The sequence below is a fragment of the Apium graveolens genome, chromosome 2 (genome assembly GCF_009905375.1).
Source record: "Apium graveolens cultivar Ventura chromosome 2, ASM990537v1, whole genome shotgun sequence".
Taxonomy (NCBI): Eukaryota; Viridiplantae; Streptophyta; class Magnoliopsida; order Apiales; family Apiaceae; genus Apium; species Apium graveolens.
This window is the reverse complement of record NC_133648.1, coordinates 11,901,278-11,927,656: the sequence shown is the minus strand read 5'-3', so window position 1 is coordinate 11,927,656 and position 26,379 is coordinate 11,901,278. Positions and strand designations below refer to the sequence as shown.

Sequence of the window (26,379 nt, the reverse complement as noted above, 5' to 3'; positions counted from 1 at the left end):
TAAGCAAACAACAGATTAAAAGCACAAGACATACAATCAGGAACACCACATGCTTTATGAGAAGGATTAACAATAGGCAACTTATGCATGGTAGACATGGCATTTGTGTTATCCAACTCATGTGTGTCTGAGTTAGTCTCAGTTGCTTTCACAACCTTGACTGGAACTTTTGACACACTTGACTTGGAGACAGCTTTCCCATTAGCATTATCTTCAGCACGGATTTCTTCTTGAATAATAAAAGAGGTCTCATCAAATGGTTCAGCAATTGATTCTTTATAGAGGGGTTCATCAACACCCTTAAGCACATGTGGTACTTCCCTGCCTTTAGCACATACATGAGGAGGGGAGTTTATGCCTAATTTTCCAATAGCAGCATTGTAATCATAACCTATTCCATGTGTTTGATTAACAGCTTGCTTATTGTAAAACTCTTTGGACTTCGAACAAGAATTAAAGTAAGCTTTAACCTTAGCCTCAAGACCGGTGATCTTGTCTTTGAGAATAGTTTCGAGTTGTCTATAACAGTCAACTCTATTCTCTAGAAAAGATACTTGTTCTTTTAGTTTATCTTGATTAATGTGCACAAGTCTTAATTCATTGACCTCTTTCTCAAGGTCTTTGATTTGTTGATTTAACAATTCATTATCACGACGAGCACAATCTAAGGAACCTCCTAGATGATAAACTAATTCAGCATCAGTAAATTTTACCTCTTTTCTTGACGATGAGGTGCTTGCATTACTAGCCATGAGAGCAAGATTCCCAACTTCTTCATCTTCACTGTCAGTATCATCCCAGCTTCTTCCCTTTGCCAGGTACGCCCTTTCAGATTTACTCTTCTGATTAGAATCGTAAGAGTTCTTCCTAGCTTGTTTTGGCTTCCTGCATTCTGTGGCAAAGTGTCCCAACTCATTACAGTTGAAGCATCGAATGGTGCTTCGATCAACCATCCCTGTTTTATACCCACCACTGCTGGTGTTAGAGGATGAAGATCCACCTTTCAGGAATCTGTTGTAGTTGGACTTGTACTTGAACTTGGGATTCCTTTTGAATCTGACATTTGAGAATCTCTTGACAATCAGGGCCATTGACTCATCCTCCAATTGCTCCAGTTCTTCCAAGGAATAATAATCATCTCCTGATTGATTTGTAGTAGGAGAATCAAATTCTGCTACTATCACATTATCTTCAACCTTGGAAGACTGTACCATTCTTTCTGACTGTTGAGATTGTTGTTGATATTGTGGTTGTTGTTGTTGTTCATCAGCTACTAGAGCAGTAGACGTGCTGACCACTCTTCCTTTCCCGTAAACTTCCTTCTGCTGAATCTGCTCCAACTCATAAGTCTTTAACACACCATAGAGCCTTTCCAAAGAAATCTCACTCAGATCTCTTGCTTCTCTTATGGCAGTGATTCTATGTTCGAGATGAGTTGGCAGTGTTAAAAGGAACTTTTTGTTGACCTCCCTGATGGAATAGTATTTACCATTAATGTTCAGGTTGTTGATCAATGCATTGTACCTCTCAAACACTTCAGTGATTCCTTCTCCTGGATTGGATTTAAAGTATTCATACTCAGAGGTTAGGATTTCTAGTTTGTTCTCCCTAACTTCCTCTGTGCCTTCATTAATAATCTCAATAGTTTCCCAGATATGTTTGGAATCTTTACAATTCATCACATGTCTATTCATCAGGGGATTAAGGGAATCTACTAAGATTAATTGAAGGCTAGCATCCAGGGAAGCTTCTTCTATTTCAGCAGGAGAGAAGTCCTCAGGATCCTTCACATAAGTTCTCGCTTTGGTGATCACCACATCATTTTCTATTACCTCTGGTTCCATAACCATAGGAATTTTTGGACCCTTCTTCAACACTTGCAAATATTTGGGATTAGCAACCTGTAAAAACAGTAGCATCTTCTTCTTCCACATAACATAATTTTCTTTATCGAAAAGTGGAATTTTAACGGTTCCAACTTTTTGTGTAGTCATTATGAATTTTTTTGAGTGAATAAAAAATTCAAGAAGTGAAAGAAACACAAAAGTCTAGGATCTAGATTTGTACGTTAATCAGAAGGCTCTGATACCAATTGTTAGGTCCCAATTTGTTTGTAGAAGGGGGGGTTGAATGCAAACAATACCGTTTATTCGAATAAAATGCGGAATAAAATTGTGAAACAAAATTCAAGTTAAATAAAACTTTTATTAAACTTGAAAGGTGTTACAACTACGGTATCGGTTACAAGGGATTAATCTCAAATCAATTATTACAAATCTAGAATAAATTCGACATAAACTTTTTCTATTTTTGTAATTAAAAGATCAAATGCTAAATGTGATTTGAGATTAAGTTCTAGGGATTTTAATCCGCTAGATTGATACACAAGAACAAGATAAGTATTTCTAGTTGATTGGATTTAACTTTACAATCTAGAAATTGATCTTGAAGTTGCAGATGAGATGAAATATTTTTCTGCTCCTTTTTCTTTTGTTCTTGAGTTTGTGTTTTGTTTTTTTTCGATAGTGAAATAATAGACTTCTGCTCCTTTTTATCAAAACGGCCGAATGTAAACATGTACTGGCATGACAATCTCTTTGGCCAGCAAGACTTTCGGTATGACAAAATTTACAACTAGCAAGACAATTAAAATGAGCTAGCAAGACTTTCGGTATGACTATTGATTGTCATACCGATTGTCATATTAGTTCAAATAAATTGTCTTGCTGAATTAATAACAGATTTTAATCTAAACAGAAATTCTAATAAGACAATTAAATGTATTGGCATGACTTTCGGTATGACTATCAATTGTCATACCGATTGTCATACTAGTTCAAATGAATTGTCTTGCTGAATTTAAGCAGATTTTAAACCAATTAAAATCTTGTAAATCCTTAATATTAATTCTAAATTAATTAATCAATTTAATTCAATTAATCAATAAATTAATCTTTGCAGATATAATTTATTCTCTAATTAAATTATATGACTTAATTAATTAATAGAGAATTAATACTAACCCTGAGCAGCATCCATTCTTCTGACAATCTTCTGAAAGTCACTGAGACTTATGAATCAATTCCGCCACTTCAATGCTGACACTCGATGTACTGTCTGGTTCATGAGTGACTAACTTCCGTGACGTTTCTTCATGTCTTGACTTTGATATTCTGATTGAATCCTTGTAATAAATGATACCCTGACGAGATCTCTGTCACTTGATTAAATCCACGATCTTGATTTATATCACTGAGGCATGATCAAATTCTTGAACTTCTTCCAGTGAATCTTCAAGTCTGCAGATGAACAATGTTTCTTTATTCTTTGACAGATGTTACTTTGTGAGATCTCTCTGATGATAGATCCACTATTTACTTATTACATTCTTATTTGAGTTGAGTTAAATACTCGAATAAACGAGTAGGCTATGACATATGCCTTTCAGGTTGTATTGGATCCAAACCTTAAGTTAGGTTGTAAAAGGCGAAGAGAAATGCAGATGTATATATATCTCTCATGAACTTTAAAATTATGCTATACACTCTATCCAACGGCACGTTCAGATAATCCGATTTTAATAGATATTATATCAGTTCTAATAAAGACAACTAATCCATAAACTATTATTATTAATAATAATAATAGATATTATTTTATTAAACTTTTAATATAAAAGTTTCAATATAGTTGTATATGTATTTAAATCTTACCTTAGTTTTCATCATATGTAGTTTAATTTTACATAATATAATCTTCTACAATATATAATTTATCTTCGATAACATAGCCTATGAACCATACATTTTAAAATTGTGTGTCTAATGTAATACTATACGTATCAATTGCTTAAAGCATGTGCGAAAAATTAAAAATTATTTATGTAATTTTTTCCACATGTTAATTCTCTTTTGGACACATTTTTAAACAATATTGCAGTCAAAACTGTTCCAATAGTTTTAGTTATTTAAAATTCCACAACTATTTGGAATAGACACATCTTCTCAACTCTTCTATTTATTTTTTTAGTTATTTAAAATTCTGCAACTATTTGGAGCAGACACGTCTCTTGAATTCTTTTCTTTATATATTAACATGAATCATTTTATAATATCTCATATAATCAAGTTACACCCATAAACAGATAACTGTTGTATTATACATTTAAGGAGAATGGAACATATTGAGCGTGTATGGCATTTTCCTCCTAATGGTTGGGTGAAGATCAAGGTGCATAGTGAGTTTATTCAGAATGTTCTTGAAGGCGATAATAGAAACGGTATTGGTGTTGTTGTAAGAGACGCAGAAGGTCATCTTCTCAGACTGACTTATGGCACAATTCCAGGACTTGCAAATTTGAATAGTGCATTATGGGCCATTCTATTATGCATGCGCCGTGCATTCCAAGATTCTTACGAATGGGTTATCATTGAAACCGATAATATACAAGCATATCGCGAATGCAAATATTACAAAGAAGAAGGAATTACACCACATACTAGACATACTTTTAGACTTATTCTTTCAAGGCTTAATGATAAGAATATCCGTTATGAACTTAATTTGGTTCACCCTCATAGGAATGCAGTTGCACGTCGTTTGGCAACACTTGACAGACAAGATTCGCATGACCTTCGAACATTTGATAGGCTTGTTGCAGATATACAGAATTTCCTAAACATGGATTTAGGTATTGGGCCAGAGCAAAGAAGATTTCAAAACTTTGAAATTAATGATCCTGAACCAGCAAACGATGGTCAGGTTGTGCAAGTATAAAAATCTTTCAATTTATGTGAATGTGATATATGTAGATCATGTAAGGAAAACATGTTTGTAAATAGAATAAACTGCATAAATTGTTGTCCAATGTATATATATCTTTTTAATCATCTACATCAAACATAACATGATAGTAATCCAACATAAACAATCACTCCTATTAAGATTTTTTTGCATAAACGCGTTTATTACTGTCCTCCAACTTGAACAATTACAATACATCATCACAACATATCGACTGGAACATAATTTATATATTTCGAGTATAATCATCTAATAATATGCGAAGCTTTCCACTTTCTTCAATCAATATATTAGCACGGCATTCAAATTATTAAGATGTCTTTTCCACCCATCTCCAAACTTTTGAAATGCACTTATCATTTCTTCTGTGTTCTGTTTGAATTTTTTCTCATGACCACGTAGAGATGTTGACGTATCACCTAGGAATCTGAGTGAATTCCCTGTATAAGAATGTGGAATTTCAGTACTACTTTGTGATGACTCTCCATGTTTTTTTCTTGATCTATTCTTCAGAGTATTTTTTATTTCGCTATGAAACATTGAAATTAATTCCATTCAATTTGTAATATAAAGCAATATAAATCATAAAATCAGATACACATTTAAATATTACTTGAATTTTTCCTCAAGGCCAACAGAACGAGCAAACAATTCAGATTTCCTGATTTCCTGTTCTCTGAGTAGAAAATTTTTGCTTCTTCCATGTCATTATTGAAGTCTGTGCACGTTATAGCCAAATTTTGCAACACTTGCTCCGCTACATTCTTTATGCCTGACCATCTCTTTCTTTTTTCACTTCGTGAAGTCATTTTATAATCTGTAGTATACATCTAAATGTAAAAAAACACCCAAAGGTATATATACGTGTGAGTATGTCCAGTAGTTTTGGGGCAGTTCTTTTCAAATCACTTAAACAGTTACCATAATTTAGAATAAACGAATGATAATTATCAATTTTATTTAGTTTTTCTGATTTCAACAGTCATGTTACTCGAATGTTGTGATGCGTCTTTAAAAAAATATGCTGATTATCTCCTCATTCTGAGAAGATATTTTAAAGAATGTTAATCAAAAACCATGTTAAAAACTTTTGGATGTTTTTTATGTTTTTGTAAATTTTTAAATTAATGGACCAATAATTTTTAATGGCAGGTAGTTTATCTTGTAATTTGATTATTATCCTTTTCGTTATGTGGTTAATGTTTAAACTATAAACGTGTTTAAACTATATACAAAAAATAGAACTCTTCATACTATTTGACTACAATATTATACCATTTCTTTATCAAAGACAGAAAAAGGGAAGAGACGTTATCGAATGATTTGTTGTTAGTGTTTACACACGATGATATTGGTATAAAAATGTTGGTACACATTATCGCAACTTCATGAATATATATCTTTAAAATTTTAAAAAAGATCGTATATAACTAAACTCTGTGTGCGTAGCACGGGCAAGATAACTAGTTTAAATTCTAATTTTATCATTTTGGATATCACTATGAAGTGGGCCTCCAAGAAAGCCCAAAACTTAACCCTCACGTCTTCATCAACCCATCTCATTTTTTGTGACATAACCAACTTCTTGAATTCATAATTTATTTTCTTCTTTCCACTTGAGGATAAGCTGCAAATTAGACATAACCAAGCCAACACAGTTACACACACGGCCTCCCTCTTCACTTCTCAGCAATTCATCAAACAGTAAGCTTTCTCTTCAACACATATAAACACACACACAGTCTTCTGTATGTATTCTTGAGCATGTTCATGCCAAAGTTTTAAACTTTCTTGAAATTTAGGCCCGTAGTGTTAAATTTATGGATTATTTGGTGTCTTTACAACAAACCCATCAAGGGTTATGCTTATTTCATTCTAAATATAAAGATTATAGTAGAAAGATTCAATCTTTAGGGTCTAGTATTGGTTCAGTGAAGGTGTTTGATGAGGATAAGTCATGTGGTCTTGTTCTTTGTGGTGGAAATTATAAAGGGTCGAGGAAAAATGAGATTTTTCGAAAGAAAAAGGGAAGCTTGGTATGTGCTAATTCGAAGTCTAAAAGTTTGAGCTCTAATGGGCATGTGTCTAATCTTGATTTTAAGAATGGGGGTAGTTCTAGTTCAGGTTCGAGCTCGGGTTCGGAATCGGGTTCAAGTCAGTATAATTCATCGCGGAATTTTGAGGAGTACCAGAGTAATAATAATCTTCGGAGGTTGATTAGAAATGGGGAGTTAGAGGAGGGGTTAAGGTTTTTAGAGAGCATGGTTTATAGAGGTGATATTCCGGATATTATTCCTTGTACAAGTTTGATTCGAGGGTTTTGTCGACTTCGGAAAACTAAGAAAGCTACTAGGGTTTTGGAAATAATTGAGGAGTCGGGGGCTGTTCCTGATGTTATTACTTATAATGTGTTGATTAGTGGGTATTGTAAGGTGGGAGAGATTGATAATGCATTGGAGATTTTAGATCGGATGAGTGTTGCTCCGGATGTTGTTACTTATAATACCATCTTGCGTAGTTTATGTGATAGTGGGAAACTTAAACAAGCAATGGAAGTTCTTGATAGGCAGTTACAAAAGGAGTGTTACCCTGATGTGATAACGTATACTATTTTGATTGAAGCTACTTGTAAGGAGATTGGGGTAGGTCAGGGAATGAAGTTGTTGGATGAAATGAGGAGTAAAGGTTGTAAACCGGATGTTGTTACTTATAACGTCCTTATCAATGGTATATGCAAAGAAGGGAGGTTGAATGAAGCAATAAAATTCTTGGATAATATGCCGTCATATGGTTGCCGGCCGAACGTAATAACACATAATATAATTCTTCGTAGCATGTGTAGTACTGGTAGGTGGAGGGATGCTGAGAAACTTTTGACTGAGATGGTTCACAAAGGATGTTCTCCTAGTGTTGTTACCTTTAACATCTTGATTAATTTCTTATGTAGGAAAGGATTATTGGGTCGAGCGATTGATATATTGGAGAAGATGCCTAAGCATGGATGTAGTCCTAATTCGTTGAGTTATAATCCTTTGCTTCATGGATTCTGCCAAGAGAAGAAGATGGATAGGGCAATTGAATATTTAGAGATTATGGTGTCCAGAGGGTGTTACCCCGATATTGTGACCTATAATACCCTACTCACTGCTTTATGCAAAGATGGGAAAGTTAATATTGCAGTTGAGATACTTAATCAGCTAAGTAGCAAAGGTTGCTCGCCAGTATTGATCACTTATAACACAGTGATTGATGGGCTAGCAAAAATGGGGAAAACAGATTCTGCTATAACTCTGTTGGATGAAATGCGAGAAAAGGGTCTCAAGCCTGATATCATTACTTATTCTTCACTTTTAGGAGGGCTTTGCAGAGAAGCAAAGATTGAGGAGGCCATTAAATTCTTTCATGACTTGGAAGGACTGGGTGCCAGGCCTAATGCTATTACCTACAACTCTATCATGCTTGGGCTCTGTAAGGCCCGTAGAACTGATCGCGCCATCGACTTCCTAGATAGTATGGTATCGCAAGGATGTAAACCTACTGAAGCTACTTACACTATTCTTATAGAAGGTTTAGCTTATGAAGGACTAGCCAAGGAAGCCCTGGAGATTTTAAACGAGTTGTGCTCGAGGGGAGTTGTGAAGAGAAGTTCTGCACCGCAGGTTTTGGTCAAGATATAGATTTAAATACTTGCTTTGATGAAGTCACCTTTTCTTGAATTTTACTATTTTGTGAGGAGATATCTTTTACTGTTGAAGCTCTTTGCTTGACGCTAAATGGTTGTGTTGCAACAGCTAAATCAGGAATGAATTTAATTATACAGAAAGCTAATGGTTGAGTTGCAACAGCCAAAGCAAAAATCAATTTTGGTAACTACCTTTTTTAGTGCATTCAACTTAAGGTACTTTTGTCATTATCAATCTTACAACACAAGAACAATAATATTAATATTTATTGCTTTTTAATCTTTAGGTTTGCTTTTACTTGACTATTATAAAAAAACTTAAGTATTGTCAGTAGAGGTGTATTTTTAATTTCTTGCAGTCTTTTTCATTTGTGATGTATCTAATCTCTAGTTCTAGGTACTATGAGGTTGCATCTGCATCAGCCTGGCTTTTAATAATATACATATTCCTAGAGACTATAGTAATTTTCATTGACCATCTTCTTTCCTACCATTGTTCTTATAGTGATGCTAGAATGTTAGTAGAGGGAGACATGTTGCCATGTCGATGAAGCATTTGTACCGTAATATACGAGGTTTATCACTGTCAAGGAGTGTAAAATAATACTCTGTTATAGTCTGAATATGCATTAGAATCTGTATAGACTTGAAATCTATCAAAATTTATAGACTATTTATAATCAATTAAAATCCTTTACAATCTAAACCAGATATATTCCTCTTAACTCTACGAGATACTGTATTCTCCATTAGGAAGCACTAAAGAAGCAACCTATGAAACCAAAAAGTTGATGCATATATAAAAGTGATTGACAATTGAGGTCAGATTTCATCTAAGCAAAAAAAAAATAGTAATTTTAACCCCCATTGCTGGAAATGGATTAAGGCAAATGACACATCAGTTGCAATTGAAAAAGAAGTACAAATGTCAAGACTGAAAATAACACCACCAGTATATCGCAAATCAGTTGAATGTTACATTAAAAAGTAGGACAACCTTCCACTGTTACACCCTTGGCCGTAGGACACGTTGCCAAATCGCAATGCTCAGGATCATTCGTACCCCACCAGTATATTCCCCTCCCCTCCATATTGACAGTAAAGTATAGCAGAACCGCCATAAAAGCCACCCCAGCGTCAAGAGCAGCCGAAAGAATGTAGTTATACTTCTGCCACCATTTCTTTCTATATCTGAACACGAAGAAGTTGAATATCGTACCAACTACAATCCAAGAATTATAGTTCAATGCTGAAGCAGGCGGCATTGCAGCAGTTGCACCGAGGAGAACAGGAAGGTTAATGAGTGGAATCCAAGTTTGCTTAGGGAATGCCTTGTGAAACATCCATACTATAAAGGGTCCCATTAGTCCTCCTAGAAAGAACCAATTAAGTGCTCCATAGTTGCCATAAGGTCCGAAAATTCTCCTAGGGCCTACCAAACCCCAGATTACAGATGCATCAAAGAAGACGCGGTCGTTGGGACATATCCATGGGCTGTTTGACGGAAGTTTATTTAACTGACATATGTTCGGAACTGAGTGCAATAGCCACCATGCTACAGTTAGATTAACTGTTCCTGCTATTATCGTTCCGAGGAACTAGTATGCAATATATGAACATAATTGTAAGTCTGTTCTAACAAAACTTATGATAGTGCTTAATATGTAAATCTTAATAAGATAGTAACTGAACGCACCTGAACTAAAAACATGGACCTTGGAGGGATCTTCATGTAGTGACCCAACTTGAAATCGCTTAGAAAGGATATTGCTTGAGTCATGCTCATATATCCATATGTCTTGAAACAGACATTGGCTATAGGCCTTCCAGCATAAATCAGCCCCATAATATACTCAGTGATGATATTTAGACCTGGTGTCTATACATATATAAATGTAAACAAGCACAAGAAATTTTAAGTACAGGCATTATTCTTACAAATTTGAACATAATGTTTTGACAGCTTAGTAGAATACCTGATTGGTGGTGGCAGTAATGATGCTAATCGGAAGGGTGAACATAAAAGCTAAGAAAGCTGCAAAGATAAGACCCCAGTAAGGCATCTGGATGTCCTCCTTCATGAAGATGGTGAGCGAGAGGGAGACGAGCAATGTCACAGCAAGAAGCACATGAAACCACCATGCAGGTATATCTTTGTAGTTCTTCATTAATCTTGTGTGAACATCCATTTTCTCTTTCTTAGAAGCTCGGTAACGATCATATACCTCCCTAAGTTCATTCGATTTTGTGTCATGCATATAGTATAGGAGAATATGTATGTAGAAGTGCAGTAGTAACAAGCACAAGAGTTACCTTCCATAGAAAAGGCCAACATGTGTAAGAGTAGATGCAATGGCAGCAAATCCAAGTCCATAAGCCAAAGCAAAGAAAGTACTCAAATTGATTCTACCTTGCTTCGCGTACTCCCCGTGATCTATTTCGAAATTACTATTGACAATTTTAGTTATGTTGTACAATTGTCCCTCACCAGTGAACAACTGCGACGAAAAAATAGGAAATGTTGTGGCATTGTAGGCATTAAGTCCCCAGTACGACAGAGGAATGACCACATAGACAAACAATGTATAGCCAATGAAAACATTGACAATGGCGAAGAAAGGGGATACGAGAGGACTAGCCAAGTAGGACGCCACAGCAGACCAGTCCAAAGTAAACGCTCCGATTCCTAGACCATTAAAACCTGAACCAAGCTGGTGGGCTGTTACAGAGTTAGGATATGCCCAGCATACCCATGAGACGCTTTGCAGTGTTTGAAATAAGTAATTAGGGACCAAATACCAACAGAAACTGCAACCGAGCGCAATTACAAAGAATTTCGAACGTGACATTCCTCGCCGGGGGGCCTCGACCTCATGGTTTTCTTGGATGAGTTCTGCATCATCTCGTTCATGGAGTGCACTGTATAAATTGGATTCCAACAGTATTATGTCAGTACCTTGTGACTTATTTTCTGACACAGAGTTCTGCTTATTTCTATGTTCTCACATTAAGAATCTATGAATAACTTCACATAAATTCGGACAATTTGTTCCGGTAGCTATTAGAGCATCTCCAAAATAGGTGTCAATAGGGGTGTCTTTGACACCGTTAAAGGATGCCTCTATCGGAGATTTTCTTACATTACATTATAACTAAAATTTCTATGATAAAACACTATAAAATGCTGTAGCTTTACACATTAAACAAACAAATCAACAATGAGCATAACGCAATTCAGTGTTTGAACAGCTCCAGAAACAACAGCAAGCCAATGCAGATTCCGTTGACAGAGAGTCAGAGACTTTGGCCCTTTGCACTCTACTCAACAGGGACCTCTACAAGTGGCTAGCGGCTAGCCCAACTAGGAATCAGGCAATTATTTGAGCAGAACACGGGCTATGTTACTAAAGTGGCACACAGTTCAATTAATTTGTCTTCCATGCAGCAGGATAATTTATAACATGTTATCTTCATATGGCGACTTTGTAAATTACAGTGTCAAACATGATTTTAATTATATAGCTAGCCTACTATACTGGATCTACATGTTTAACTTGACTCTGCCTCCATTATTTTGCTCATTAAATATGATAATAACAAGAATGTTGGTGCATCGTAAACACAACCTGCATCCTTATCTTAATACAATTCATTAGGGTTTATGGAACATATAGAGGAAAGTGATAGAGAAATGGCAGCATACCGGAACAGGGAGATTTGGACAAGAGTGTTAGGCCACCACATGTGTGCTGGTTCCACTACATATTTCCTCAATAAACCCGCCCATCCATATCCCAATACCTGTCCATCATCAACTTTCATGTTAACGCTAGACAAATCAAACTGTTCGTGTTAAACAAACATCATATGATCAATCGCAACATCATTTCATCAATGTTTAACACATCTAATTAACATAACTTACACGAAAAATAACAATAATTATGTTAAACTTGTTAAAATATAATAAAAAGATTCATTTGGATCTTCAGTTCTTCATTTAACAACTTAAAGTTTTATAGTAACAGATTATTTAACGTTGTATCAAAACTTAGGCAGTAAAATGACCAGTTACTTAACAAAACTAGGCAGTGGCATGAAGATGCGGGCAAAAGATAAAAGAACCAGAGAGGATCTGTATTCGAAACCTGGGTAGTGATAATGAGAAGCCATGCAGCCATAAAATGAATTTTCCTAAAATAAAAGGCTTCAATAATATTAACAATCCCCACAGCATAAGCTGAACCACCGCCAAAAGCACTCCCAGCATTAGCAAAAATTGTAATAAGCACATGCTCCTTCATGTTAAACGGACCCGGGTTCAGCGAGAACATCTTCGACCCGAACCCGGGTATTCGGAACTGAGTCATGGGTAAAAAAGCAGCCATGAACCGTCCTATAGGGAGTGTTGCAACCTGGACAGTGATCTGTGAAATGATAAGTGGCTCTCTCCTGTAAGAGAAGAACTGGTTAAGAAAAGACAGCAGGACACATGAGATTAAACCCAAGACCCACATCCGAAATGTCCATACGGGTTGGGTCGGGTCATCTGTTATGGGGACTGTTAGAATGACTTGCTCTATAGGTGATATCTCATCATCTTCTTTGTTTGGAATGTCACCACCTTTTAGAATACTTGTGCTCACTGGTGTTTCAACCTCCATTTTGTTCCTCGTTTCGAAGAATGAGAGGCTTTTTGTTTAAAGCCAGTGCATGTGTGTATCTTTTTATATAGAAGAAACAGATTGTCTGCATGACAGTGTTGGTGGCGAAATCAGGATTTTAAAAAATATTTTTAATTTTTGCTATTATTTTTTTATTAAACAGTAGAGCTTTAAAAAATTATTAATATAGCCGGAGTTTTAGCTTAGTTTAACCTTTCTAGTTCCGTCATGCAAGAATAGGCTGATACAAAAAAATATTCTGTTTTTGTAGTATATATTTTGTATTTTGTAGTCAACCGTTGAGGGGTTCATTGTATTATTATTTAATAATGATATGTTTCTTGGTTGCGACGTATGTTGTTGCAATAATGGATTTTAGTTGATTGATTGTGCGTGTACGACGTAGCTTTCGAGATAAATAGACAGAGTAGATTTCGTAAATGATTATATTTTTTATATATTCAATTAGTTTATGACTTTGGTTCTATTTCTTGACGAGAAAACCACAAGTAGTATTATAATCAGGCAAGGGTAACATTGAACTGAATATACTAAAACAGAAGTGAAAGCCTACTGAATACAAAGACTAAAGAACAGTCCACAACCAGGAAGCATTGCAAGTACCCCAAACAGATGTGATAAATCTGGACTACATACAGTAATGAGTCCGGATAATACAAATTGAGTATACGTGACCTGATTAGGGCCCAACCCAGATATAGGGCAGGCTCTGATCCATTAATAGATCAGGACCTCCTCACCCAAAACAGTCAGGTGGAGAGACCCGGGTTCAGGGCTGACCAAGGACCGGAATCATCTCCTAACCCGGATGCAACCAGGATCACGATCACCCAATTAGGGCGGACCCGAGAGAGGTCCCAACAAGCACATGCATAACCCACAACACGCCAAAGAAGGGTACGTGGGCACGTGACAAAAACAACTATCAACAACTAACATCTCAAATGACACGTATCAGCCTACCGTTGGGACATTCTAAAGGTGGTCTTTACCTAGACACGTGTATCCAATCTACCCGAGACAGGCAACCTCCGCCCCCAACAACGAACGATCCTGATCTAAAGGTACCAACCCCTAAACCCTACCTTTAGGCTATAAATACCCCAAAAGGAACGGGTTTAGGGGTTAGACACATTTTTACACACACACACTCTCTTACACACGAGCATATACACATACAACCACCTCTTCTGCTATTTATCTTCATCTTCCACAAACAAGCTATTACTCTCACATCGGAGGCGCCACGGGGTCAAAACCTCCCCCGGTGTTGTTTTGTAGACGCCCCACAACAGTTGTACCTCACACACCGCAAGAAGGTACAGGCACGGCGTCGGAAGAAGCCGCCCCGCTCATCGAAGTTTTCAAACACAATAAATATCGCAAAAGAAATCAGTCTTACATTTATTAAAAGCATGTATAGCAAAGACATTGGTAGAATTTGTAAAAATCTGACCTAACAGTGTGAATATTCTCACTTCTCGTATGGTGAGCGAAATGATTATCAGTCACTACTAACATATATTCTATTCCCAACTTTTGGAACATCAACATAATCTCTACACGTATTTGTCATTCAACGTCTTCAAACGTGTACGTCACGTCATCTACACGTTTTACCTTACCAGCCAAAAATAAAGTAACAGTTCAAATTACAATTTAACCCTGCCAAAACTCTAATGGGCTATAAACTTCAAATTTTACACACACCCGTGTACACACATAATTTTTTTCTTATGTATCATTTATTCTCCAAAATCCCATATTTGTTCTTACGCTGAAGGTGTCACGAGGCTTCTGCTCACCCTGCATGCATTATTGCACAAAATCACCAGCAATTCACCATATCGTGACTGCCCAAGTAAAATTACAGGAGAAAAATAACATAAATTAAAAGGTATCAACAATATGATGTTCAATCTATTATACGTCCTCTTTCTCTATTCTCTCTAATCTGTTTCGACGGTCGGAGGTGTAGTGAAACTGCTAGAGTGGGGCTTTTACAAAATAATGTCGGTCAATAGGGGAGGCTTCGCACTGTGAGAATAAATATAAAATTTCAAAGATAAATGAGAAAGAGTGTATATGTATAATATATATAACGGAAATAATAATGTACGTTCCGCCATACGAAAAAGTGACTATTCATCTTTTATCACAAAAATAACATTCTTTCGATCTAATTTCAACTGATTATACATTTTTGAATAAGAAACAATTACTACAAGATTTCATTTAGTTAATTATTGTCAAGACGCTCAAGTTGAACACATAAATTATAATCTCTTCTATATATAATAGGAGAACAAGAGTATAATTTCATGAGATTAAAAAATCTCATTAAAAAGACTAAATTACCCATGTTTTTAATATTTATATAAAAAATGTGATTTGTGGGAATCAAACTCAAGTTATTTCATTCAACTATACAATCTCTATCACTACACCATATTGTCACATGTGTTTTTATCATACACATAATATGTAAGTGTGCTAAATAAATATTTTATTTAACTTTAAATATACTTATTTGAATTCCGCAAAAAAGGATAGTTTGTTGAATATTTGTACAGTTAATTTTAAAGAATTGAATTTCAGATATAAAATTAGGCATAGTACATAAATGGATTATTATCTTATTTATTAATCATTTTTTAGTTTGAAAATATATCTCATATACTTTTAACATATTTTTTTATAATAAAAAGTACATATATGATTTTTTAAAAAATATTGAAAATAGAATCGCTTATATATACATAATCTATATTGGTATTACATATTTAGATAAGTTCGAATTATAATGAGTCAATGCATTTTAGAACCTGGCCCATTGTTCAAAAAATACTCGAAATTTGACTACATGACCCGACCGAAAAACATCGTCACATTCTACGTTTAGTAAATTTAAATTACAAGTTCGGCGAAAATATCTTACCAATAATGTGAAATTTTTTAATATCTTATGTTAATATAAATTAATTTGTTTGAGATCTTTATAGGATAAAGTCAATTGATTATTTATATTAAAATTACGAACTTTACTAGTAACGCATTATTATTTTTGGGATTTGTCCCAATTTTAAGATTATTTGAAATTTGAAATGAGATCTTAATAGATTTGTTAAAACTACGATGATATATTAAATCGATTTATTTTTCTTTTTTCACTTTAAAAAACAAATTTTTTAAAAAGAATTCTTTTAGATCAGCAATATTCATTGATCAAGATAATATTGTACAAATATTTTGAATTATTTTAATATTTTGAATTATTCAAATAAAATTTTATTGTAGCATTTGATTCAATGTATTTTATATTTTTTTAAGGAAAAAAACATATATTGTTCAATAATTTGAAGAAATTAACCAGTTCAGCTGATATTTATAAAACTTTATCGAACTGATTTTTTTTAATTTTAGAATAATAGTATAAAATGTTACCAAATTATTATATGAAGAAATATTAGAGTCGTAATGAAAGAAACTTAAAAACGGTTTAAATAACGATATAAATATAATTTTCTTTCGAATTCTTGAAAAAGAATCATGTATATCAATAATAAGTCTTAAAAATATATAATTCATTTTTATGTTACAACCATGATTGATACTCGGTTGCGTAAAAAATAGATATGAATTGTTTGTCAGTGATAATGTGAGTACCATATATAAATTATAGCAATTTATTTATTACATAATTTTAATTTTTAAATAATTATAAATGCATGTTATTTAAGTGATCAATATTTATCTCACTAGATGTTAATAATGATTATACATGTACATAAATAAGATATTTAACATATAAATAATCGAAACCATCATAATTTACTAAAAGATGTAACATACAATAATTTATATGCTAACACACATATACATATAACTTAATCTTACTTTGTTAACACGAGTATAAATAAAAAAACTAACATTTTCCCATACATACATACGTTGAATTTCAAAAACTAATATTTTTCATTAAAATCAACTTTAATATTAACAATAATGTAAATTTTACATTATTGTATATTATAATTGCAAGTCATTCTGACTTCAGTTACGCATTTTTTATTTTTTTAAATAAATCAACTTTAATATTAACAATAATGTAAATTTTACATTATTGTATATTATAATTGCAAGTCATTCTGACTTCAGTTATGCATTTTTTATTTTTTTAAATTGAGTAAGTTAATTGTAAGTTAGTAGTGAACTCAGTAATAATATAGAACAGTACATATAATTTTTTAAATAAAATTCAAGATTTTGGTTAACTATGTCTTCAACATATATGTTAATTTGTAATTTTTTATTTGTAAACATAGTAACGTCATTCTACAAATTAAGTTTAATCCTTTCGTTTTAAACGTACACTTACTACCCAGTTTATATTCATTCATTAAATATAAAATAACGGGTAAAAAAAATATAATATAATAATAGTTGAGGGGATATTCACTCCTAAAAGTGAGGAAGCATTCGAAACTCCTAATATTATAGAGGGGGACATGCAGCTTGTTGGAGATAAAATTTATCTCCATTTCTTCAAAATTTGACTCAAGAGCCTATATAAGGATATTGTTGGAGTTGCTCAACAAACATTATAATTGCATGACGCATAAAAAAAACTCTAGAAAATGACCCGTGCCTCGCACAGGTTATTATGCTACTTCCTCAGTTCCTCCTAATTGTTATCGTTTCTGGGGGAGTATCCGACACACATTTTAAGATGAATAGGAAGTATAGTCCTATAACTTTTTTTAAAAATTATCTTTTTCTAAAAAAAAATAGAATGTTTAAACTTTTATTCAGAAAAATAATTTTTTTTTTTAAAAATTAAATAAATATATATTTTCTTCAACTTAAAATGCGTGCCGGACAATCTTCCAGAATCGATAACAATTGGGAGAGATACTTACATTTTATGTACTAAAGATATCTAAAACAGTGTTTTTATTCTAATGTCCTTATTGATCCAATTCCCGGCTCGATATAAACTAAAAATTCTTGAGCCTTGGAAGTCACCATTCTGTCAATTTCTCATTATTTATTTGGTAGCTGAAATTGTCAATGGAGTGAACATTTTACAAAATTATGTTCTTAACCAGATGGGGAAACGGCAGGTCCACCGGCTCAACTTGTCAACTACTTTCCCTGTCCTCCGGCCACACAAACCCTTAATCTACCATTTTTCTTACATAGATAATTTGCACAATTTTATTATGATTTGGCTTTTATTGTACAAATCCTACCTGTCTTTCCACAATATAACAGTACACTGAAGGGGTAATGTTTGTGACGATAAAAAGGAAAATTTACGAATTTATCATTTTGATTTTTTAGATTTTAGATTATAAACATTAATTTCCTGTTTGAAAGTTAGTTTTTTAGTAAAAAAATAATTTTGAAGCTAATTAGAGGTTTGATCAAATAAATTCTCAAATATTATTACATGGTAGTTAGCTTTTTTTAATAGAAATTTGATCCCAAAAAATTTATTTTGAAATTTTCTAACTCATGTATAAATTTCCAAAAATGATAGAGTTCCCAAAAATGATAGAGTTTCCAAAAATCTATATCAAAATAGGTATCAAATGACAGACAGTAAGATTTAATTGGTAATAATTTTTATAAAATAATGGACTCATCGTGCATTGGTATGCACACATAAATTATGATAAGTCATGTGTTTTGATATCTCTAATTAAAATATTTATTTATCAAACAATTTTGTTCCAAATAGCTGAATTCATTTTCTAATCAAAACAGGCAACTCAATCGGTTAATTAAAATAATTAATTCGAACCGCTACAACTAACAGTTAACAGCTAATTAATAGGGTGTAAAGAGTTTTACTATTTTAAACTAATTTTCTTCGCTATATTCCCTCCATTTGATTGACCATGAAAACAAAAAGAAAGAATAAATTTTGGGATGACGAGTATAAAAAAAAATAACATCATATAAATTGGACAATTTCAAAATTTATACCTTCTTTTGTCAGGTTAAAATTATATTCTTAAAACAGAAAATCTAAAAGAAAAATCCATGGGTTACGTCCAAAATTACAGTACAACTAATTTTTAAGTCAATTTTGCCTTATACGAGTCTACTTTACTAAAAATTATATATAAAAAAGAGCCTACTTTACTAAAACCCTCAAATAGACGAGTATTTTATATATAGGGATAAATTAAAGATAAACCCAAAACCATAAAGCTCCCGCGTTGGGCCCCACGTTTTACTTTTGTCATCTCGAAATTCGAAATTAAAATCGTAAATTCTCCACGAGAACAGCAAGGAATCTCTCTCTCTCTCTCTCTCAGTTGGAAAAAAAGAAGGAGAAATGGTGGTTAGAAAAGTGGGAAAGTATGAAGTAGGAAGAACGATCGGAGAAGGAACATTCGCTAAAGTCAAATTCGCGCAGAACACTGAGACTGGCGAGAGTGTTGCTATGAAGATTCTCGATCGGAGCACTATTCTCAAGCACAAAATGGTCGATCAGGTCAATTTAGTATCCCTATCTTGCTTTCTATTGCTTGTGTTTGTAATTGTGTCTGTTTTGTGGAGTATGAGTTTAATTGAATTCAGTTTTAGTTCAATTGAAGTTGTTGCGATTGCTTGCATTTTGTATTTGTGTATATTTGCATTCGTTTATTGCTATATTAGATTAGCTACTCTGTTTAGCCATTGATTGTGTGAAAACTGTGTGTGTATGAGAGGAGGAGAGAGAAGGGGGGGGGGGAGAGAGCTCAATTTTTTTCTTAATTGTATTTGTGTACGTATGCATTCGGTTGTTACTTAAATGCTGCAATATTAGATTAGTTACACTTCTTAGAGATTGATTGTGCGTGTTTGTGGAGGGGGGAGATTATTATTTTTTAGTTTTTCTTTGAATTCTTATTACGAAGAAGAATTAACTAGAAATAGAGTTTATATACATTTTGTAATTGTCTATATATACATTCGGTTGTTACATATTGCTGCAAGATTAGATTAGCTAATCAGCTTAAACTTGATTTTGTGAAAACTTTATGTGCCTGTATGTGTACATTTATGTGTGTGAGTTCACTTTTGCTCAGTTTGTGTGATTTATAATTTATTTCTAATTAAAACGAAGAAGAAGTATAGTCGCTTCTAATTACATTTGTTTGATCAAGTAATTCCTTCTATTGAATTAGCGATTCAGTTAGTTATATTACATACTTTAGCTATATTTGTTTAGTTCCTGTACTATTGGCTAAAATGTGCTTTAGCAAAAATATATTATTTAATTTTTAGTGATTTTGTAGAGTAATTTGAATCATTTTTCAGTTAAATACATGGCATAAAATGAGATTATACAGTCCTTGAAAAGAAGTTGAAGATGAAAGATATAGAAAATAATTCATATGAGCAGTCTAAAGGTTTAAGTAGAATGAGATGAATGCAAATTTTAGATAGTTTAGAAAATATATTTTTTGCAAAATGTAGACCTGAAGTCAAAGATGGCGTTGCTGATTTATTTGGCTAATTATGCTAATTTATTTTTATGTTTTTTATGTATTCTTTATTCTCTTTTATGTGTATATTTTATTTTATATGCAGATTAAGAGGGAGATATCTATAATGAAGCGTGTCAGACACCTACACGTTGTTCGTCTGCATGAGGTGTGCACTCAAACTTTGTTGTAACCGTTTTAAAATGTGGAGTTTGTTAAATGTTATAGTAACTGGTTAACTTTAGGCATGGTAAAATACTAAAATTATTGTACAATCTTGGACTGTGCTGATGTTGACTGCAATTTTTAGGTTTTAGCAAGCCGCACAAAGATTTATATAATCTTGGAATTCATTACTGGTGGTGAATTATTTGACAAAATAGTAAGTTTTGGAGAAAAGGCATCAGTTGTGTATACTTCTGCTAGTTCACTGTTATAGTTTAATTCGTCCAAACAGGTTCATCATGGGCGACTTAGTGAGGCCGAAGCAAGAAGATATTTTCAGCAGCTCATTGATGGTGTCAGTTACTGCCACAGTAAAGGAGTCTTTCATAGAGACTTGAAGGTTTTCTCATCTATTTTGCAACCTGGATTGTGTTTTCCTTGTTTAGTAAACATCTAACCTTTTTATTTTCTCTAATTTGCAGCCAGAAAATCTCTTGCTAGATTCCCAAGGAAATTTGAAAATATCTGATTTTGGACTCAGCGCACTGCCTGAAGAAGTAAATTTTTTTTGACTAGATATCCTTTATCAATTTTAATACCATCACAAAATATCTGATGGTATGGGCAACACAAGCACACTTACCCCAAAGACACAGGGAAAAATGGGGAGGGGGAAGGTTTGGGGACAAGGAATATATCAGATGAGTTATTACTTTTTTCTGTTATCATAGGGGGTCAGCCTTCTCCGTACAACCTGCGGGACTCCTAATTATGTTGCACCAGAGGTAAGTGTGGGACGCCTTTGTCTATAGACCTTTAATTTGTATTCTGATATTACCTTTTTCATCATGGGTGCTTCTTTGGTCTGCATTATTATCTTTTGTAGGTACTTAGCCACAAGGGTTATGATGGTGCTTTAGCAGATGCTTGGTCCTGTGGGGTTATCCTATATGTGCTCATGGCAGGATATCTTCCTTTTGATGAAATGGATCTCCCCACACTGTATAGCAAGGCATGAACTTTATTTGACTAGATTGTCTATTATCTGCTATTTTATAATGAAAATGGAACTCAACTAAATATTCATTGCCAGTAACTTATTTATCTATCACCTAGACATTGTTATGGTAATCAAAACGGTAATACATTTGCTGCATATAGTGGACTGTCAGATGTTATAGATGGAGTAAAAGCCAGGTCAATTTTAGGTAAAACAAGGGAAAAAGGACGTACTCACACGGTGTATGGAGAGTAGGATGTACGCAGCCTTACCCTGGCCTTACTCGAGAGAGTCAAGAGGCTGTTTCCAGAAAATGACCCTTGGCATGTCAAATACGAGAGTCGAACTTATGATCTATCGGTCATGAATTGGGCATCTAAACCATTGGGCCCACATTACAGTCGTTAGGTGAATTGTAGGTGAGAATCATAATAACTTATATTATAATTTATAACAGGTTTTGGGTTCCCCTGCTTAGAAGTGTCAAGATCTTGACTACAATGTAGCATGCTTATTCATTTGTATATAGAAATTGCATAACAAAATTTCATCATTCTGGATTTTAGCTTGCAAGCTGTTTGGGATGCTGTACATGTCAGTTTCAATTTGTCATTGAGCCTCAATATATCCTGCGAGACTAGGTAGCTTTAAATGATTTTAATTTTATAAGTTTTGTTTTCTTCTTCAGATTGAAAAAGCTGATTATTCATGTCCATCATGGTTTCCGCTTGGAGCCAAATCTTTGATTCATCAAATTCTAGATCCCAATCCTCAGACTGTAAGTATTGAGTGCATTATATAATGTGAATTATTAATCAAAATTTTGATGTGGCATATCAAGCAAGCTTCAACGAAAAAATAGAAAGTTCCCTGTCTTGGAAATATTGTTGTAATAGAATAGGAAATACCATGCTCTGCATAAGATACCTCTCATTGGCTTTTTACCTTTGAAGAGTGATGTGATTCATATTACTTGTATAAATGACAATATAAACTAAAAGATTAATATATATATATATATATATACACTAAAATCAGAGAATGCCACATATGGATCTAAAATTAATAGCTGCATTTTTCACTCTAGAAAACAAGAATAGAACTCTTTTCATGACGGAGGAAATCTTTGTTAACTTCATCTTGTATGACATGTCTAATTTAATCACCAAAAATGGTAAACTGATCATGTTATTCTTGGTATTTCTTACTATTCTCTTTTCGTCTTATTTTTCTGTGTTCCATAATTTCATCTGTTATGTGATAATCTTAATGTTGCAATTGATACTGGCGGTATTAAAGTGTGATGTCATTCATATTACTTGTAAAAATGACAATTTTTGTGATGAGTACTAATTTTTATAAAATAAAAGATTATTATATTATATAAACTGAAATTATTGAATGCCAACTAAGGGTCTGACATTAATAGCTGCATTGTTCACTAGAAATTCAGAATATAACTCTTTTCATGACGGAATGAATTTTACTTAAATTCAGCTTGTATGGCACGTCTAGGTAATTACCAAAAAATGGTAAACTGATCAGGGTTATTCTTGGTATCTTACTATCCTCTGATCGACTTATTTGCTATATTTTATAATTTCATCTAATATGTGATAGTCTTAATGTTGCAATTGTTACTATTTGTAGTGATACCCGTCCCTCTTATATGTACCCTCTTATTTTTTACATGTATACATCCACTGTCCACAGCGTATACCTATTGAAGAGATCAAGAATGACGAGTGGTTTAAGAAAGATTACATTCCTGCTGGATTTCTTGAATATGAAGATATTAACCTGGATGATGTAAATGCTTTTCTTGATGATTCCGAGGTTAGTTTCACTTTTTACTTTTGTGTATACTTTCAGTTCAGGTTTTTATATTACTAGATTAATTTGTTAACTTCTGGTAGTTCACATTGTTGGGTAATTACTGTGATTTCCTTACAGTAGTAGAATTTTTTCCTTGTTTTGGGTGTGCCACATTTCTGCCTGTACAAGGAGTCTTTGGCTAAATATGCGACTTATATAGACCTCCTGCCACCAAGTTCAAAGTATATAAAAACTTTCTGCGCTTCTCGTCAAATGCTTCAGTTACCTGTAAAACTTGTAGATGAAACCCAATATGATCTAGAATGATTTATGGAAAAGGACATACATGGCTATCCATGGATTTGGTGTGTAATCACTGTGGAATTAATTCAGTAATACAACTCAACTTTCCTCTCAATCTTCATCATCATGCAAGTATGCAATATGGTTCCTCATGTTTTCTCTTTAAGGTTTTGAAACAGTTGACAGAAACTACTCGAAGAGATGATACCTTTAGTGATTCTTTTATGATTTAAATCTTGATTAATGATTACCATTCAGCCAGTAAAATTAGATTTCAAGTTCAAGGAGTGACTTTTCTTGTAACATCTCTATGTTGGATTTAGTTTATTGGTTTTCATTTTATTGAATCACCTGGTTTACTGTTGCTAAATCAGGGAGAACGGCCTGATGAGCAGTGTAGGGATGAAGATGCAGGTCCACTGAATCTTAATGCATTTGACCTAATTATCCTCTCCCAAGGCTTGAACCTTTCTGCACTATTTGACCGCGGACAGGTATGGATGATAAACTTGGAAATTATAAATGTGTGATGTGATATATTTGACCTGGTTTTTTTATTTTTCAGATATTTTTATCCTGATTATATGTTTTAATGCGTTAGTTTAGTTGGGACATATATATTTCGTGGTTTTTGTGTTTGTTAAGGGGAATAAAAAAATTCCGAAGGAAGGAAAAATATAGAAAACATTACGAGTTTAGGGAAAACCACTTCCCCTTTTCATAAGAAAAAACCATTTGTTACCAATATTACATATGAAAATAAATTCTCTCTAGAAAATTTCTTCTCAAATTATCCCAGAAATTATTTTCTAAAATCAGGTCATTTTCTGCAAATAAAAGGGAGCTTAGTGATTCCTTTAAGTGTAGCTGTAGCCTGTAGGTACCAATACTTTCAGCTATGTATGTTTAGAAAAATTAAAATCATGGACTATTTAAATGTGCATTCCTTTTATCAAGTGTAATATTTCAAAATAGTCTTATGGACTATGATTTATTTACTTTAGCATTGCCTTGTTGGTTTTTGTCACGAGCTACATATTGCTGTTCTATACATTTCTTTTGTAGTCTTGCATAATATTCTTTTGGTAATATATAAAAGTTTCAGATAAAGTTGGTGTCTTGTCTGGCTGGACCTATATAAAAGTCGTGTCTTTTTTTATGCAGGACTCGGTCAAGCATCAAACACGCTTTGTCTCTCAAAAACCAGCTAAATTGGTTTTATCAAGTATGGAAGTTGTTGCGCAATCAATGGGTTTCAAAACACATATTCGTAATTACAAGGTAAAACTAAAATCTGATGAACTTTCTTGGTCTAAACTTGACATTTAACAAGTTGAACTGGTTTACATTGATCTATGTGGCTTTGCCGAGTTTATTGGCCTAGTTTGATAAAGGTCAAGTACCTCAGAATGTAGTCTATTAAAGAAGAGATATCATGAAGCCTATTGAACCAAAATTATTTGTTCATGTGCAGATGAGGGTGGAAGGTCTTTCAGAAAACAAAACATCCCATTTTTCGGTTATACTCGAAGTAAGTTATCAATCTTAAGTTCCTACAGTTTTATGTGTATCACTCATGCAGTATTACTAAGCAATTCTATCCTTTAGCAGATATTTGAAGTTACTCCAACTTTTGTTATGGTTGACATTCAAAAGGCAGCTGGAGATGCCGGAGAATACCTCAAGGTGGGCTGTTCGTCTTAACTATACTCTGTGTAGTCCACATTTTCCCCTCGTATAAAATGACATTTTTTCAATATCCCCCCCTGTTTATTTACCAATTTCTAGCATACTGTTGATTATCTTTGTTCTTATTAAGCTAATAAAGGTGTAGCTTTCTGTTTCCGGTATTAAAAGTTTTACATCTATGTTTCAGTTCTACAAAAGTTTTTGCAACAATCTTGACGATATCATCTGGAAACCGCCTAGTGAGTATACTAAATCAAGGACTGCCAAGGCTAAAAGCAAACAACGTTGATTTTGTTAGCTGATTAGAAACCCTCGACTGTGAGGCCTACCCTGATGGCGGCCAAGATTGGATAGGAACTAATGCTAGACATACTTTTCGAGATGTTAGGATAATTATGTAGAGCTGTGTCAATATATACAAATATAGTTTGAGATCTTTTACTGAACTGCTTTTTGGCAAATCACAAAGTTATTTACCTGGAACAATTTGTTTGACTCTGAAATATATAGTTGAGACCTGTCTTCATGTAACAAATTTACCAAAAAGAGAGAGTTCATAACATATATAACTTGAATACAATGGCTCCGTTAATTTTCTAGCCGCCCTGTATATTTATTTTGCAAAATTTACCACCTTCCATTCAACTTTGAAAAACAAGCTACCCAAACTACTTTTTCAATTGACAGTCACTTTAAAACATAGCAAGGACACAATTTGCTTTCTGTTCAATGGCAAACAACCATTTTTTTTTAATT

At 33.6% G+C, this 26,379-nt stretch overlaps 3 protein-coding genes across 7 annotated transcripts; 2 read left to right on the top strand and 1 right to left on the bottom strand.

The window, feature by feature from the left end:
- The first annotated feature begins 6,381 nt into the window (after nucleotides 1-6,381).
- On the top strand, nucleotides 6,382-10,584 carry LOC141706959 (uncharacterized). 5 transcript variants are annotated; one of them, XM_074509875.1, is made up of 3 exons: nucleotides 6,382-8,462; nucleotides 8,595-8,669; nucleotides 10,449-10,584. In XM_074509875.1, exons 1-2 carry the CDS (start codon nucleotides 6,624-6,626, stop codon nucleotides 8,607-8,609), a joined length of 1,854 nt encoding a protein of 617 aa, XP_074365976.1. In that variant the 5' UTR covers nucleotides 6,382-6,623; the 3' UTR covers nucleotides 8,610-8,669; nucleotides 10,449-10,584. The 5 variants fall into 5 exon arrangements, with proteins under 5 accessions (XP_074365976.1, XP_074365975.1, XP_074365972.1 ...); XM_074509874.1 differs by having other exon boundaries at nucleotides 8,595-8,701; XM_074509871.1 differs by lacking the exon at nucleotides 8,595-8,669.
- On the bottom strand, nucleotides 9,338-13,217 carry LOC141706958 (oligopeptide transporter 4-like). Its single transcript, XM_074509870.1, has 6 exons — nucleotides 12,634-13,217; nucleotides 12,189-12,286; nucleotides 10,799-11,404; nucleotides 10,462-10,714; nucleotides 10,182-10,364; nucleotides 9,338-10,083 (listed from the first exon to the last, which is right to left on the bottom strand). The coding sequence occupies exons 1-6, from the start codon at nucleotides 13,147-13,149 to the stop codon at nucleotides 9,466-9,468; spliced, it is 2,274 nt and encodes a 757-aa protein (XP_074365971.1). The 5' UTR covers nucleotides 13,150-13,217; the 3' UTR covers nucleotides 9,338-9,465.
- Nucleotides 13,218-19,376: 6,159 nt separating this feature from the next.
- On the top strand, nucleotides 19,377-26,222 carry LOC141706957 (CBL-interacting serine/threonine-protein kinase 8-like). Its single transcript, XM_074509869.1, has 14 exons — nucleotides 19,377-19,675; nucleotides 20,758-20,820; nucleotides 20,962-21,033; nucleotides 21,109-21,216; nucleotides 21,299-21,373; nucleotides 21,548-21,601; nucleotides 21,703-21,828; nucleotides 22,505-22,594; nucleotides 23,530-23,652; nucleotides 24,309-24,428; nucleotides 25,099-25,215; nucleotides 25,409-25,465; nucleotides 25,546-25,620; nucleotides 25,811-26,222. The coding sequence occupies exons 1-14, from the start codon at nucleotides 19,517-19,519 to the stop codon at nucleotides 25,910-25,912; spliced, it is 1,341 nt and encodes a 446-aa protein (XP_074365970.1). The 5' UTR covers nucleotides 19,377-19,516; the 3' UTR covers nucleotides 25,913-26,222.
- Nucleotides 26,223-26,379: the final 157 nt, after the last annotated feature.